We start from the raw sequence: 14,837 nt of genomic DNA, 5'->3' as shown, positions 1-14,837 counted from the left end.
AGTTTCTTTCCGGCCTACATTTTTTATGTCGCTGCAATCAGCTCAGTCCTTGCTGCTTCCGTCCGGGAGCTGGTAGATGAAATTGTTCTTCTTATCTAGCCTTTTCTCGCACTCCATTAGGAAAGACAGGCCCCACGCTTTGACTCGACCCCACAGGTCATCCACCAGTTGTTGGACGAGATTGCGGCGGTACTACAGGAGTGGCTGCTCTTTCTCGCCATGATACCGCAGCTGTGTGCGCTTCAAGGTAGAGCTGTTGACAGTGGAAGCCTCTAGAAGCCAGAAAAAGTTGAGCTACCATTTCATTGTCCTTCGACAACATGCATAGCTCTCATAGTAATGATGCGCCAGGTGCTGTCTCCACCGCCGTGGTGGTCCTCGTCACTCGCTTCTGTCGAATCACCGTGATCACTACCCTCATGAAAATGGACGTTGCGTTTTAATGAACTTTGTATTAAGGTTCTATAGAGTTAATAAAAAGTCGATTAAACTCATATTTTCTGTACTGAAGTTATAAAATATTTCAGTCAACTTTTTATTGAAAAAGCTCAACCAATATTCTATTGGCTTCAATACATTGAGTTTTATTATCCTTCAGCTTGCGTTTCTATAGACTGAACCAAGTCTCAAATCTTATAAACTGCGGCCAGTCGAAAGTCAATAAATGTTTATTGCAAAAAAGCGATAAGCATTTTAATGACTTCAATATATTTAGCTTTTAAAAGGGTGTGCTGCATTATATAGGGTAAGCCGAACTGCTAATTTGTAAACTCTGGTCATTGGACAGGCAACAAACTTTTTATAAGAAATGCGACGCCAGCATCTTACTCCCTTGATTATGTTCAGTTTTAATACACTCTGTATTGCGTTTACATAGCTGACCCACGGAGGCCTGGTAGTTCATCGGTGCATACGTAGGGAGCGCTATTGCGCCGCGTGCCCCGGCGCTTGAACCGAGATCGCGGGATGGCCGGCCATCATTTCGTTTTGGGAGCACTTGGGAGAGGCGGCGCCCGGTGTGACAGACATCCACACAAGAAATTGTAAGCCCCTAAAAAGATCCCAAATTAAAACTCGCCGGAAACTCCACTCAAACCTGACTCACAAGCAACAGGATGTTAAGACTATACTAAATAAGAATTTCATTGAAAGATAACTGAAATAGATTTAGTTAAAACTCATCAGAATGTATATTCAAACTTAGCTTATATGCAGCAGGATGTTATGACAGGGCACAATAAGAATTTTGTAGAAATGTTGTTGGGGCAAATTTGATAAAAAAATTCAGAAACTCTAGTCAAACCTGATTCCCACACAACGGAAGATTACCACCACAACCAATAACAAATTTAGAGAAAGCTATTTGAAGTAATTTCAATAAAAACCCATCAGTGAGGAACTGTACTGAAATGGGACTCACTTAACAGGCTGTTACGGCTGTACTCAGTAAGAATTGCATAAATAGCTAATTGAATTTTTGTATGAGCGAACCTCCTTAGCAAATCATGATTTTTACTGTCCCCAGTTAAAAATACCAAGAAATTTCATAACCAGCGCACGTGATCACGGGCCTTGCGGCGACAGGCCCGTCAGTTAACAAAACCAAGAAAATGCTTAGCGCTCGTGTCTGCGCGCCTCGCGACGACCACCCAGCGTCCCCGGCGCACATTTCTCAAGCCAAACATATCCACCTATGGACATTGGCCAACATTGTGGCGACCGCATAGCAGTTGTGGGGCCCAAGCCCCTTTAATGGGGGCTTGGGCCCCAAACGATACAAACCACGATACAAACGCTGCACTGCACTACGCACCTAGCCCCTGGGGCATACAGCCGTCAGCGTGTGCCCAGCCCGTAGTCAGGCAGCAGTTAGCGTCCGCCGGCGTTGGCCGGCCGCAACGCTCGCTAACGTAGGGGAAGGGGGCTCTCTGTGGCCGCTACACATTTCAAGCCACTGGACTCGACCGGGTGGCATCGGCGCTTGTCCGCTGACCTTACACGGCGCAAGCCGTCACATCGCGGACGCGGGGGCAACCCACCAATGAGTGTAATATGCCCGCGGAGACTCGCCGGGCATCCTAGATAAACGCACTGACGCAAATCGAGGCATGCGCTAATCGACACGGTGGGTGCCGTGACCCACGGAAGTGGGAAACAACGGCCAATGCAAGAAACGGCCAGAAGTGGCCGAAGGGCATTTACGTACCGTGCGATCGCTGCGCGTCCCAAGGGCGGTCTCTCCGGGAGTCTCCTGCGCGCATCCCCCGTCGCCTCGTAGGGAAAGGAGGGAGGCGCGCGAGGATCGCCCTCGCCCCACCAAGGAGGAGGACGTCGCTAGCGCCTCCTCGCCCCCATTAAAGGGGCTTGGGCCCCACACAATTAAAAAACACAATAAAATTACGAGCGCTCGTGCGTGCGTGCCCCGCTGCGACTGCCCAGCGTCATTTGCGCACGTTTGCAAGCCTAGCCTACGCACTTGAATGGCCAACATTCGCCTCCAGCGTTTGCATCCTGGCAACACTAGCACGGAACGAGGAAGACAGGTCACAGTGTACGCCCCTGCAAGGTGATGTCCGGTGATTATCACTTCCACAGAAATGAAGGAAGTTCAAACTTATAGAAACAATGACAGAGTAAAGGTCGTTGCGGCAGCAGAGAAGAAGCAAAACGGCTATAATCGTGGACTTGAACCGTCGTGATGGCTGTGAAGGTTGCGAAAAGCTTCGCTACCTTCAAGCCTCACGCGTTAGTGTGAGCTTCCTCTATTTTTGCAAAAAACATTACAAGAAACTCACCATAAACTATTATATTCGAAATAGGTCAGGTCTATTGAGCTGGTTCTATATGCGTAGTAAGCAGCCCGCCACCGGAGAGAGGGCGCGCTGCCGCGAACGAGCTTGCGTGCCTTACGAGTAAACAGACACTTGGTCTTGACTTCGTTGCGTGCAGACGTCTCTTTCCTGCTGTCGGCTGGCCGCATGGCCGCCAGTGTATACCCCGAGGAACATAACATGGTGTCAGAAGTGGAATACGAATCCGTAGCGTATGCTGCGCGTCTGCAGGTGGGAAGTGCTCAGGAATCCTCGCTCTGGCGCACGTTACTGGATGAGTTGTGCGTTAGGGTAATCGGCTGCGGTGTCTGGTACGCCCTGCCCGGATGTCTTCATGGGTGGCATTTGGGTCAGATGCGTTCGGTTTCGCCTTAGCTCCCCCGCATCAGTAGTAGCCCAATACGACCGCGGTGTTCCTGCTTCTTTCGATATTTTACCGGGGCGTTGAAGGTCTATGGTCCAGAGGGTTTGGTTCGTCGAAAGAGCCGGGAGTCGGCGAACTCCAGGGTGCCCGTCGAAGTGCAATTTCTCAGCTGCCTTGAATTGTTCTTCTTTGGCTCGGAGCTCGCGCTCATTTACGAGATAGGGCTCGAGCTGTTTGCCTGCCATAGGAACTTGACTCCTGAGGCATCGGCCCATGAGTAACTCAGCAGGGTTGAACCGTTTCGGAGCGGTGTTGAGCGGTAGCCAAGAAGGGTTTGATGCGGCTCGTTCGTATTCTTCATGGATGCCTTGATAATATTCACTGCCGCTTCCGCCAGTCCGTTGCTCTGTGGGTACCGTGGGCTTGATATTAGGTGGCGAAATTCCGCAAGATATGACAAGTTCCCGCACGCGAACTGAGGCCCGTTGTCTTCCACAGGTGTGATGACGCCCAACTGTCACACACGATTCAGCTCTTCCTTTGTTTTGTCGTATAGAGGTAGGGGAACCCGACGTGGTGAGGTTAAAGCGAGAGGCCTGGCGCCCTGGTTCAGCTCAAGCTTGCATTCGCCCTGTACGATTCCAAGTCCCTCGAAGAGTCGTGAGTACAGCTGCAGTGGCAAAGACGGCTTTGCTTCTAAGTGGCAGAGCTACAGGAAAAGCCCGAGAGCTTCAATAGATAATTTTCCTAATAGTGTCTTTTTAAGCTCTTAATCACAAAAACATCTTGCACTGTGAGCTTGCCAAAAGCGGTCATAGGCAGACAGAGCGTACCTTTCACTTTTAAGGGTGTGCCGTCTGATCCACACGGCTTCTTCGGTAAGGGGGGCTTGAAGCTGGTATTGCTGAAACAATTGCCTATGCGTATTATATTATCTCAGATGACTGTTTCGTCTGCACCGGTGTCGATTGTGAAGCGCAGTGAGGTGTTGTCAACTGTTACGTCTGTGCTGCACTTGTCGGAGGGATCTTCTGCCGTAGTTGTATTCCGAAAGGCGACGTTAGTGCTTACAGTACGCTGTTTGCAGATGACAAACATACTGAAGCGCAGTGGACCCTGTTGTGGCAGGTCGAACAGATTGATGCTTTCGCTGGGAAAGCTGCACGAGGATGGTTGTCTTTACGGCAGCATCGGCATAGTTTGTTCTTTGAAGGCTTGGCGGCGGTGCTTCCCCGGAACACCTGGGGTTGAGACGATGTGCCCCCTCCTGAATTGCGACGTTGCACACGGTCTCTGTTGTGGTAATTAGCCTCTTAGGAGTGTAGCACCGATTACCGGCTTTTGACGCCTCCGCTCTGATTGGCTTGCATGAGCGCTTTGTCGAGATTGGGGTCTGCTTCGAGCTGCAGTTTTTTGGACAGTTGCGTGTCTCTGAGGCCTACAACAAGTCGTCGCGTTCCGATTGGTCTCGCAGACTTCCGTAGTCGGATGTCTCGGAGAGCTTGAGAAGCACTGTCGCGAACTCTGACTGATTTTGTCGGCTGCTGGCCGATCTTGTTCAACTTCGCTCTCTCAAAAATGACATTTTGCCGAGGTACGAAATATTGTTCCCAACTTTCGATTACTTTTTTGAAGTCTTGGGAGTCGGCTTCCGAAAGGTTGAGCATGCGCGGGATGGCTTCGGCTTGTAAATCCACCACGTAGAGGAGCGTGTTGACTTGCTGCTGCCCTGGGTGGTTTTGAAGCCCGGGTGGGGTGTCGAAGTGGAGGAATCGCTGTTTCCACGATCGCCACTCGTTCCCAGAGAATGTGAACAATTTTGGGGGAGGTATCTTGAATGACGACGCCATGACTGCGTAGCTGCAGTCGTTTTGAGACAATAATACCACGTTATGTTCTCCGGGTATAGAACACACTGGCGGCCAGCCGGCCAGCCGAGCGCAGGACAGAGAGGTCTGCATGCAGTGAATTCGACATCCGAAATGTGTGTTTATTCGTAAGGCGCGCACGCTCGTTAGCCGCGGCGCGCCCTGTTCCGGTGGCGCGCTGCGTCCTACACATCTCCCCTTTTCGGTGGCGTTGTGGTTGAACTAAGGCGGAAAGTTGTCGGCGAAATTAAGCATATGGACGCTTTGAAGACAAATTTTGATTCTGAAAGATGTGCTGTAGGATATAATGTTTTAAAGCAAGGCTTTGTATACCTTACTGATGGCCACGTTGACCACCAAGACGCACTGCAGGACAGCCAATCTCTTCTGACGATGATGATGATCGTGACTGAAGTAAAGGATGGTTGGAATGCGAAGCTTCGTGTGGTCGAAAGCCAAGGTCTTCAAAGGTTAAAGTCGAAGCCCCAAATCAAAATTGTTACATCCGAAAAGCACTGGAGAAAAATCAATTTGCACGGTGGGTTTCCACAAAGGCATATTAAGCGCCTTAACAAAAATAAACACTTCCTGTGCTCGAAATTGAACCGCGGTTCCTTAATAGAATATGAGGTTTATCGCGCTGACGTTACACCCGGGCTATGAGGCGCGCCGTGGTGGACGGCTCCGGATTTATTTTGACCACCCGGGCATCTTTACGTGAGCCGAAATCATGGTGCAATTTCTGTCATACCTTAATTTCTGCATTTATGATTACAGTTCTTTATATCAAGCATATGCCAACTTCGGGCTTCATGTTTGATTCACCTTATCTTGACGTTAATAATTTAGGGAGTTTGTGATCAAATAAACGAAATTTATATTGTTCATGGCTGTTCCACACATGCAGCCCACGTGCGAAGCGAAGTCACTTCTGAAAAAGCATAAACATGACGTGCTTATATGCGCTCGGTAATGCAGGCACGGTGCACGTAAAAACGGAAAACTGCCGCCTGCTCAAGAGATGAACAAAACTTGCGAACCTTACACTGCACTGTTAACCCATGATTACTGCAACGACTACCGTAGTGTACATACAGCGTTTTACTACCAAAGCGAAGCCAATGCTGTCGAACCTGAATGTTTTCAAAGCCATAGGGCTGTCTTTTCAGCCACAAGGCAGACTACACTAGAAAGATGGTGTCTAAATAACTTACGTAGCATAGAACAAGTTGCAAACATATGAAGGTATGTGGCGGTGTCTTCAGCTTCTGCAGGCCAGGCTGTCTATACATTAGCGAACACGTTCTCAGAAAAATTTAATAAAAGCGAATGAACATGCGTTAGCAGAAGAAGGGTGTGCACGTTTTAATGTTTTACGGTGTTTCGTTACCGCGTGTACAGTCTTTGTGTTTGACACATAATTAACTTCAACAAAAAAAAGTTTCGCAATGACATTTTATGGGCAATCAAAGAACTTGACAAAGCATAAATTCTGTACCATGTGTTCCTATTTCGGGAGTAGCTCAGAGAACATTTTTTCCAGCTCAAAAAACAGCGTGCCATGCCACAAGTCTGCAAGGAAACCGCCTTTAGAGAGGTTGAGAAAAGTGTTCACTTCTTCGTCGGCGTCTGTGTCCAAGCCTTTAACTTCCAGCGAAAGCCCGACCATTGACACGGGCATGTTCACTACAGGGTGAAGCTTTACCTGCTCACCCGAGCCATCTACTGTAAATTGTGACGTCAGGCGTACGAGCAGGGCCCGGCTTTCGATTTCGTGGGTTTTGCCGTCCTTTGGCGAAAATGATCCCACGATTTTCAGGGGTTTTACGTTGATGAAGTCGAACTGCACGACCTTCGTTCCGTTGCGGCAGAAGGTAAAGAACGGCCCAAATGGTCGGAGGTGATCCAGCCCAACGAACTTGAACGCGCTGAGGTTTAAACTATCCGAGCCATTCCCTTCATTCACAGGCGTCTCTTGGCGCTCGGCGGGCAGCCTCTCGATGAACTCGAAGATGGCCTTCTCCAGATGGTCATCATGAAAATCACAGTTTTCTGCAAAATAGGCAAACACAATTGTAGAATTTTTCTTTTCCAACTAGGCGAAGGAAAGCTGCGCGTTTGTTAGTTGATGGTTTGACAGCAGTGTATAACGTTATGAAATTGCACGAGTCTCTTTTTCAGTGTTTTGTCTAGCTTGAAATTTGCCCATGGGGTATAGCATCCCCTTATTTCGTGCCTGCCGTATTGTTGTCCGCAATCGCCAATGGGTGTATGAATGAAAATGGTTTTAAAATTGTATGTAAGTTTTCTGGACAAAAACTAGCGAAAATATTTAAACGGCGATACAGTCTGTTGGAGATTTACATTTGAGCCCGATTACTCAAGATTAATTGATTGATAAACCGATTGATAAACTGGAACTGTGTATAATTGGCGTCAAGGTTGGAGAAACCCAAACCAAAATGCCACAAGGTAAATACTCAGTTTTCCTAAAAACTATATGATCAGCCTTAATAACAGGAAAATGGAGAAATTAGAATGCACAGAAGGAATGAAAGAACCTCTTTCCGAAAAAAATTCGTAGAAATTTAAACATCCTTACAGGCGCACAGGCCAAATCCTGTTATGTTCACGTCATGGTATGAGTGCGTTTATTTCAGTCTCGTCTGCATTTGTCCTATTTGGCTGTGCGGCTGTTAGCATGGCTTGATTTCATATCTTAGCACCATATGACCATTTTAAACACATGCTAGCCCTAGAGAAATAAAAGGGCGAATTCATTCAAGCATATCCGGCGTGAATGTGTGCCATAGTACCAATAAGTACAGGCACAGAAAAATAAAATCCCAACGCGACAATATGCGCTTGAGCAGACAAGTAGCCCATGCAAAGCAACTCCTCGCGTGGCTTCATTACAGTAAGAACGCTTAGAAAAGAGTCTTTACAAATATACTACACCCGCGTGATTGCATGGCCTTCAAGAATAATATTGTCAGGGACTCGTTACCTTGGCTCGTTACTATGAACTGAACCAGTGGCCAACCCCTCTATGCGGGTATGCACCCTCCGGGATAAGTGAAACCATAGGCCGGAGAAGCAGCAGATGAAGACGCTCGCTGATGTTGGTGTGTGTGGCGTACCTGGGACATCGCAGCTGTGAACGTGACGCCCGCTCCTAAGCTCCGTATTGCCTCAAACTGGCCCGGCGAGCGTTGCGGAGACGGGAAGTAGAACCCACACTACAAGATGTTACGCGGAAACGAAAGGAATGTATTTAGAGATAGTAATTACAAAAAAAACGGGATAGTAAAGACAGACAAGGCAGCTTCGATGTCCCAGGTACTGGTTGATTGGTTGCATCAGACCATGAACATACCCAAGCGGGGGATTGGCCAAAAAGCTTTGTACCTAATCAAGATGTGACCTAATTTATTTTAGATCTCAAAATTTAGAAAAGAAAATAAAGAGCAATTTTTAATATATATACATATCTATCTATCTATCTATCTATCTATCTATCTAAATATATATATATATATATATATATATATATATATATATATATATATATATATATATATATATATATATATATATATATATATATATATATATATATATATATATATATATAGTAACACGCACCAACATTAGCGAGCGTGTTCATCTTGTTCTCCAGCCTATGGGTTCACTTATCCCAGAGGGCGCACACCCCTCTGGTTGGCCGCTTGGTTGGCCGCTGGTTCAGTTTATAGTAAGGAGCAAAGGGAATGAGCCCGTGACAATATTCTTCAATTTTGCATGTTCAGGTTCATATTTTTGGGTTCACAGTTCACGAATTCCAGTAAATGCTTCAAACATGTTTCACGGCACTCGGGTTTTACTGTAGAATCGTGCTTCCTCAAAAAGGAACAAGTGAAAAGGCAAGTTTCCCAGTAGTAAGTATCGTAAAGTTAACGCACGTGCCATCCTGATACCGTCAAGAAGTGTTTGAACAAAACCGGCGTTCTTGTGCAAAGAAAGTTTATATAAAAGCCAACATAAGGCATAGGGGCAGCAAAGCGAGGAGGTCAGTTACCTAAATGCAAACATCAGTCGAATGTTTTTGCCTCTTTAGGAACGTTGATATGCTTTATGCGAATTGTTAATCGGGGTATTCCTTAGTGTTATGCCTCTGAGTCATGATTGAAGAATGTGCGCGCGTAAAAAACGTACCTTTTTGGGACGAAACGTTGGATATCATTAGCGCAAAGACCATCAAAGTGCTGACTAGAACCTTCAGAATCATTTTGAAACCTGCCAAAGCAAAAAATAAAAATAAGAAACAATGAATAAGACGTGGAGACAGGAACCACGACGCCGAAACTCATTCAAACATTCATATTCAATGACATAGACCTGATTTATAGTTTTACAGAATGAGTTCACCTTGCAATTAGTACCAATTGTATTCAGTATAGACTCAATCGCATTACTTCGAAGTGGCCTAGACTTTACGTAATAACAAAATAACACTGCTTTCGATCTATGGATTTGTTACCCGTTTTAAAAATAAGACATAATGAAAACTTGTCACCACACAAAAATATTTCACAAATGCTGCAGCTACTATTGCGCTGAGTTTTAAAAAAAGAAATCACGGGACATCTCATAAAAGCCCGTCGCACATTGGGAGCAATAGCACAAGACAAAAGCAGCGAATAAGATTCTAAGTCCGCACATACCAAAGCAAAACTGAAGTAGCTGTCTTGACTCACCGAAACTCTCGATATCATTTTCTGCCTTGAAGGTCTAAGGCTGCTACAATAAGTAACCAAGATGTGGGCGTCAACTGTACAAAACTAAAACTAGCGTGAGCAGTACAAGCTTCTTGGCAGCGAATTTAAGGTAATTTCTTGAAAGAACGCCCACCAACATGCTGGTCTCGAGAACTGTCCCACTATATTGGTTTTGTTACACATACATGCGCCGTAACTAGGCCCGTTTAACTTTGTAAGCGCCACGCAAACCTCAAATGAGCCTAAGCTTGCGAGTACTCCCCACAGAAACTTGCACCGAAAACTTCCTTAGTTTTGCTATGCGCAGTAACCGCTCAGTCCTAACTTTTTGGGCCTGATGAATCGTCAACGTTGCTCACAACTAGGTGTGTATAGCAGTTCAGTAGATATTTTCAAAGTACTCAGTTATGACATGTATTGAGCAAACTCTCACGCATTAGGCGAAGGAAGATTGAATTTTTCACAATATAAAGCTCATGTACTGGTTGAAAAGCTGGAATTTACGATTGGTTACATTGGCCTTTCCGAATACATAGCTCATATGTTTTCACGAGAATACTATTTTAAGTCAACTTAATATTATCGAACTTTTGTACCACACCTTCGACAGAGGTGCTCGAAGGCACCGATATTTCATACCCGAAAAAACACCTTTATCCAAAATCTTGGTCAGTTCTAGCACTGCGTCTTTCAATAGTTGATAAACGCTGTTATCTTTACCGCTGCACTTCCCTTACGTTACCTCAACCTTGTCCAAGATACGTGGTAAAATGAGAACGCATCTTTATACCACAAAACATTAGTTATCTGGTGATCCAAATACAACTGCTTACCTTTGTATTGAGTAGATATTGCAAACGTCGTACGTCCAGAAAGGCTCTATTGGTTGCACCGGTTAGCTTGAGTGCAAGCGGATGACACACCCTCTCGAATCAAACATCAGCGTGGAGGCGGCAAGCTTTTTATATGCCGGACAACTCAATCCTAAAATAGCCCCCATCGCTATCGACAGCCAAGCTGATTTCCGTTGTCAAGGGCAGCCTGGCAGCACCGATCAAACGCATTTACCTCACCGTTTCTCGATACCTTTTGTGCCTTTTATTTTTCCGACGTGTGCAAATTCATCTCCTCGGTTCTGATTGTACAGCAGTCCTTCTTCAGATGAGACATACAGAAGCTTTCGGATCTAATACGCACGAAAATATTTTTTTTTCTTTTCTGCATCCGGTAGCTTGAGACCATTCGCGTGGATAGCTGCAACCTCGAAGATGTGCAAAGCAGCAAAAAAGAGACGTTGCCAAGCTCGCCTTTCCTGCGGCCTTGACACGTGACCTTGTGAAAGGTTGCGCCCATTATGGCCGCGGACCGGTCCGCCTCGCAGACTTTCCTTGTCACTTTTGCCACCTGACATGTACACACGTGAGGTGTTGAAACTTTCCTTGGAATCGGATGTATCAAGTGGTAGTGTGTTTGTGTAATGTTGGCGCAAGGGCATAACAAGCCAAATAGCCTTCCGTCGATGCTGTGCTGCCGCTGAAATGTTTGCGGTTATGTATAAGTTTCGCGGATGTGATCTCCTCATAACTGGTTTACGCGCGGGTGTGTGGAGCTGCTAAGTTTTGGCGATGTGCATAAGAAAACGTCGAGCCCACCGAACACTTCTTAGGAGTTGTGATAGGCAAGCATTACTGGCCATCGCCTCCACACCCGCAACTTTGTTTGAGAGCGAATGCAAGAATTGTGCGTCGGTATTTTTTGCTGGAATCCGATTACCGACCGCTATTAGCTCCTGTACCCGTCTTTAAACGTCACTGGCCTATCCGGAACAAAGTGCTACGAAAAAAATTGTTGCTGGTTGAGTTAGTGAACAATTAATGTCAGTTTAATGGCTGAAAAAGACGGGACACCTGGAAAGCAATAGAAGTGCTTCTCCGGTCGCCTTTCAATTGCCTTTTTTTAATGCTTCAACTATGGCATGAGCTAAGGCGGAAGACTGGGCGAGTTGGTACAGGTTCATAGTAACAGCGCTAACTACATGAGGCAAAAATGTTTGTGCCCTCTTATTTTTTGTCTCGTGTAGTTAGCGCTTTTACTATGGATATGGTATCAGAACAATGAGCATGTTTTGCGCCTATATCCAGCTTCGGATTGTGGTTACCTGAATTCTTAGCGTGCCGCCGTTAAGAGAATTTGTGGGTGCGCCTTAGGGCAGGAAGAGGGGGGAGGGGAGAGGTCTGATGTTTTTGGCACTAATGATAATATTCATAACAACAATTATTAATATTTTATAATAACAATAGTAGCACTACTAATCATAATGATAATAAAAATCGCGTTTATTCCCGCGCTCTAAACAGCCAATTACCTTTAGGAGCGGCCAAAAAAAGTATTTGAAAATACAATAGTAATATTTATTGCCTATGTTATTCAGCAAAAGTTTGAAACAAGCAGTGCTTGTATATACGTCTGCGCAAATAAGGTCAGGATATGAGTCGTCATTGCTTCTCTCAGTCCAACTTGAACGAACACAACCGGGAAAGAAAAATATAAACTATTCTTCGAGTCCCACTTCGAGAACCCGCTGAGCGATGCGATCTATATACAAGCGGCCATGATCGCTCGGGCCAACCGCAACCTCTTCGTCGTCTTCGGTCACTGGTTATGGCGCAATGGGGCATTGTCCACATAGGTGTTCCTTGAAATCCCCCCCCCCCCCCGCCCCCTCCCCGGCGGAGGACGACCGTCCCGGTCGTGGCGAGGGCAAAGACATGGTGGCGACGCGGATGAGCAAAGCGATGAGAACATGTATAATGAAGCCCTTGCCGCCACTGATGATGGTGATGGTCGCGATGAGCACCGGCCCCGGAACAGCTGTGACCACCGCCAACCCCACGAGGCAGGGTCCAAAGCTTTCGAATAAGAGCCGGAAATCTGGGCGGGGGAACGTCGTCGGCTGTACGTCTGGTCGTGGCTGGTCAGTTCGTCTGGTCTCGGCGGAGCATGGGCAGAGGACACGGGGCTGGGGAATGTCGCGTCCGTGAGTCACCGGGGCTGGGGCGGACCGACGCTTTCCAAGAGCCCGGATGAGATCGCTTCACCAGGCGAGACGGGGTGAAGCTCGGGGCCGGGATGGAACTGAAACCCGCACCCTCCACCAAAATGTTACGTGGCGGAAGGACAATGATGAGGCGAACCACGGGCGACGATGAAGTGATGTATTTACAAGATGTTGCCGCAGAGCGATGCGATCTATATGGTGGTGGTGGTGGTTCCAATGAAATGGCGCGTACCCACTCAGGGGGATTGGCCAGGAAATGGGCGTCTTACCGAAAAAAATTAGGTAATTTTTGAAGGGAAAGAAACATTTTTAATTATTAGAATGGATTAGCAGTATATGAGTAGAGAAATAAAAGTAAGGAGATTAGAGAAAGAGAGAAAAAAAAGGTAAAAACGAACACTATATAATGAAAATTGGAAGTAAGAAACACGAAGAAAGTGGTACAGACGAAGCAGTGAGCTTGGCGCGCATATTCTTGACAAGAAAATCCAGTTAAGGTAAATGCTGTCTAGCACGGCAGACGGCCTGATTCCAGGATGAATGAGTGCAACGCACTGCAAAGATCCCCGTGGCAGAATCCCAGTTCTTTCGGCCCGAATGACAAAATAACTGTAGCAGACAGCGGGAGGTTTAGCCGGGTGCATGTACTTTCTACGTATCTTCGTCTTATCGAGGAGAGCCACCGGCAGGAGAACAAGAAATGGTCGATTGTTTCTGGTTCTTTGCAAAAGGCGTATAACGGCGACAGGGCCAGATTAGAGCGGTGCAAGTAATAATTTAAATTTGGAACGCGACAGTGAAAGCTAGTGAGGGTTACTTCACAAGCTCGCGACTGGCTCATGCTGCACTTCTATGAGTACCGGAACTGCTCGAGCTCCGAGTCGTCGTAAGTAGAATCAGGCAGACTTTGAAGTAAGCACAGCCTACGGAAGTGAGCCGAAGTATGAGGGAAAGGGCGGCAGACCCTCCACTACTGGACCGCCCAATGCCATTCCCGCCAGAGCATCCGCCGATTCGTTAAGCCAGATACCTGCATGTCCAGGTACCCAGACCAAACGAAGTTCACGAAGGGAGGAAGGCGCTAAAGAAGCAAGGACTCGACGTAGGGGGGATGAAGTTGAAGAAGTAAGGGCAGAACAAACAGAATATGAATCCGTGAGAATTATTGCCTGTCGTTTCGAGGAACCAAGCTTACGAAGGGCCAAGACTATTGCGAGAAATTCGGAGTGGAAAGATGTAGTAAAGTAGGGCAGCCGGAGGGAAAAGGACCAATCTAGACCGGGCGAAAAAATACCTACGCCTGCCCTCTCCTTCCGGACAGAAGCATTGGTTGCAACAAGGGCGTGGAATGGGAAACCGTTCAGATGATCCTGTAGGAGGCCTGTTAAAAGGTTCAGAGGGAGTAATTTCGCGTTAGAGGGAAAGATTTCATCAAAAGAAATATCTAAGTGCGACACTATGTCAAGTACTGGAGCCGACAAGAGGGCCACTTTTAATGGGCCAAGCAGAGATTGTACAAAGACCGCCTGTGGATGTTTGAACCGCGGCCATGAACTACCAAAGAACAACGAAGGCCATGTAATATACAAGCGGCCATGATCGCTCGGGCCAGCCGCATCCTCTTCGTCGTCTTTGGTGACGGGTTATGGCGCTATGGGGCATTGTCCACATAGGTGTTCCTTGACAATATAAAAAAAAACCTTTCAGGCTCAAGGAAAATGGACTGGGTCACATACAAACTATCACAACTTGAGGCTTGACTTGTGAAATACAAATAATGCTACAGTTGCTTCTAATCGCTGGATTTGAGTTTCTTGTTATATTGCAATCATTGGCATAGCTGTTATTTGAGCTATTGATTGAACTGACGCAAAATATTATCGGCACTGCCATAATAAACTCCAACGTTACAACAAAACTATCAGTGTATACGAAACT

General features: G+C 46.6%; 1 protein-coding gene across 1 annotated transcript; it reads right to left on the bottom strand.

The window, feature by feature from the left end:
• Nucleotides 1–6,500: 6,500 nt before the first annotated feature.
• On the bottom strand, nt 6,501–10,817 carry LOC144166375 (uncharacterized). The gene is made up of 3 exons (XM_077695891.1): nt 10,675–10,817; nt 9,279–9,359; nt 6,501–7,115 (listed from the first exon to the last, which is right to left on the bottom strand). The coding sequence occupies exons 2-3, from the start codon at nt 9,349–9,351 to the stop codon at nt 6,571–6,573; spliced, it is 618 nt and encodes a 205-aa protein (XP_077552017.1). The 5' UTR covers nt 9,352–9,359; nt 10,675–10,817; the 3' UTR covers nt 6,501–6,570.
• Between the last annotated feature and the right edge of the window lie 4,020 nt (nt 10,818–14,837).

The sequence above is a fragment of the Haemaphysalis longicornis genome, unplaced genomic scaffold, assembly GCF_048455015.1.
Source record: "Haemaphysalis longicornis isolate Haplotype H1 unplaced genomic scaffold, Haemaphysalis longicornis Haplotype H1 scaffold_17, whole genome shotgun sequence".
NCBI classification, from domain to species: Eukaryota; Metazoa; Arthropoda; class Arachnida; order Ixodida; family Ixodidae; genus Haemaphysalis; species Haemaphysalis longicornis.
Note: the sequence above shows the minus strand (reverse complement) of the source record. Positions and strands in the feature narration are given on the sequence as shown.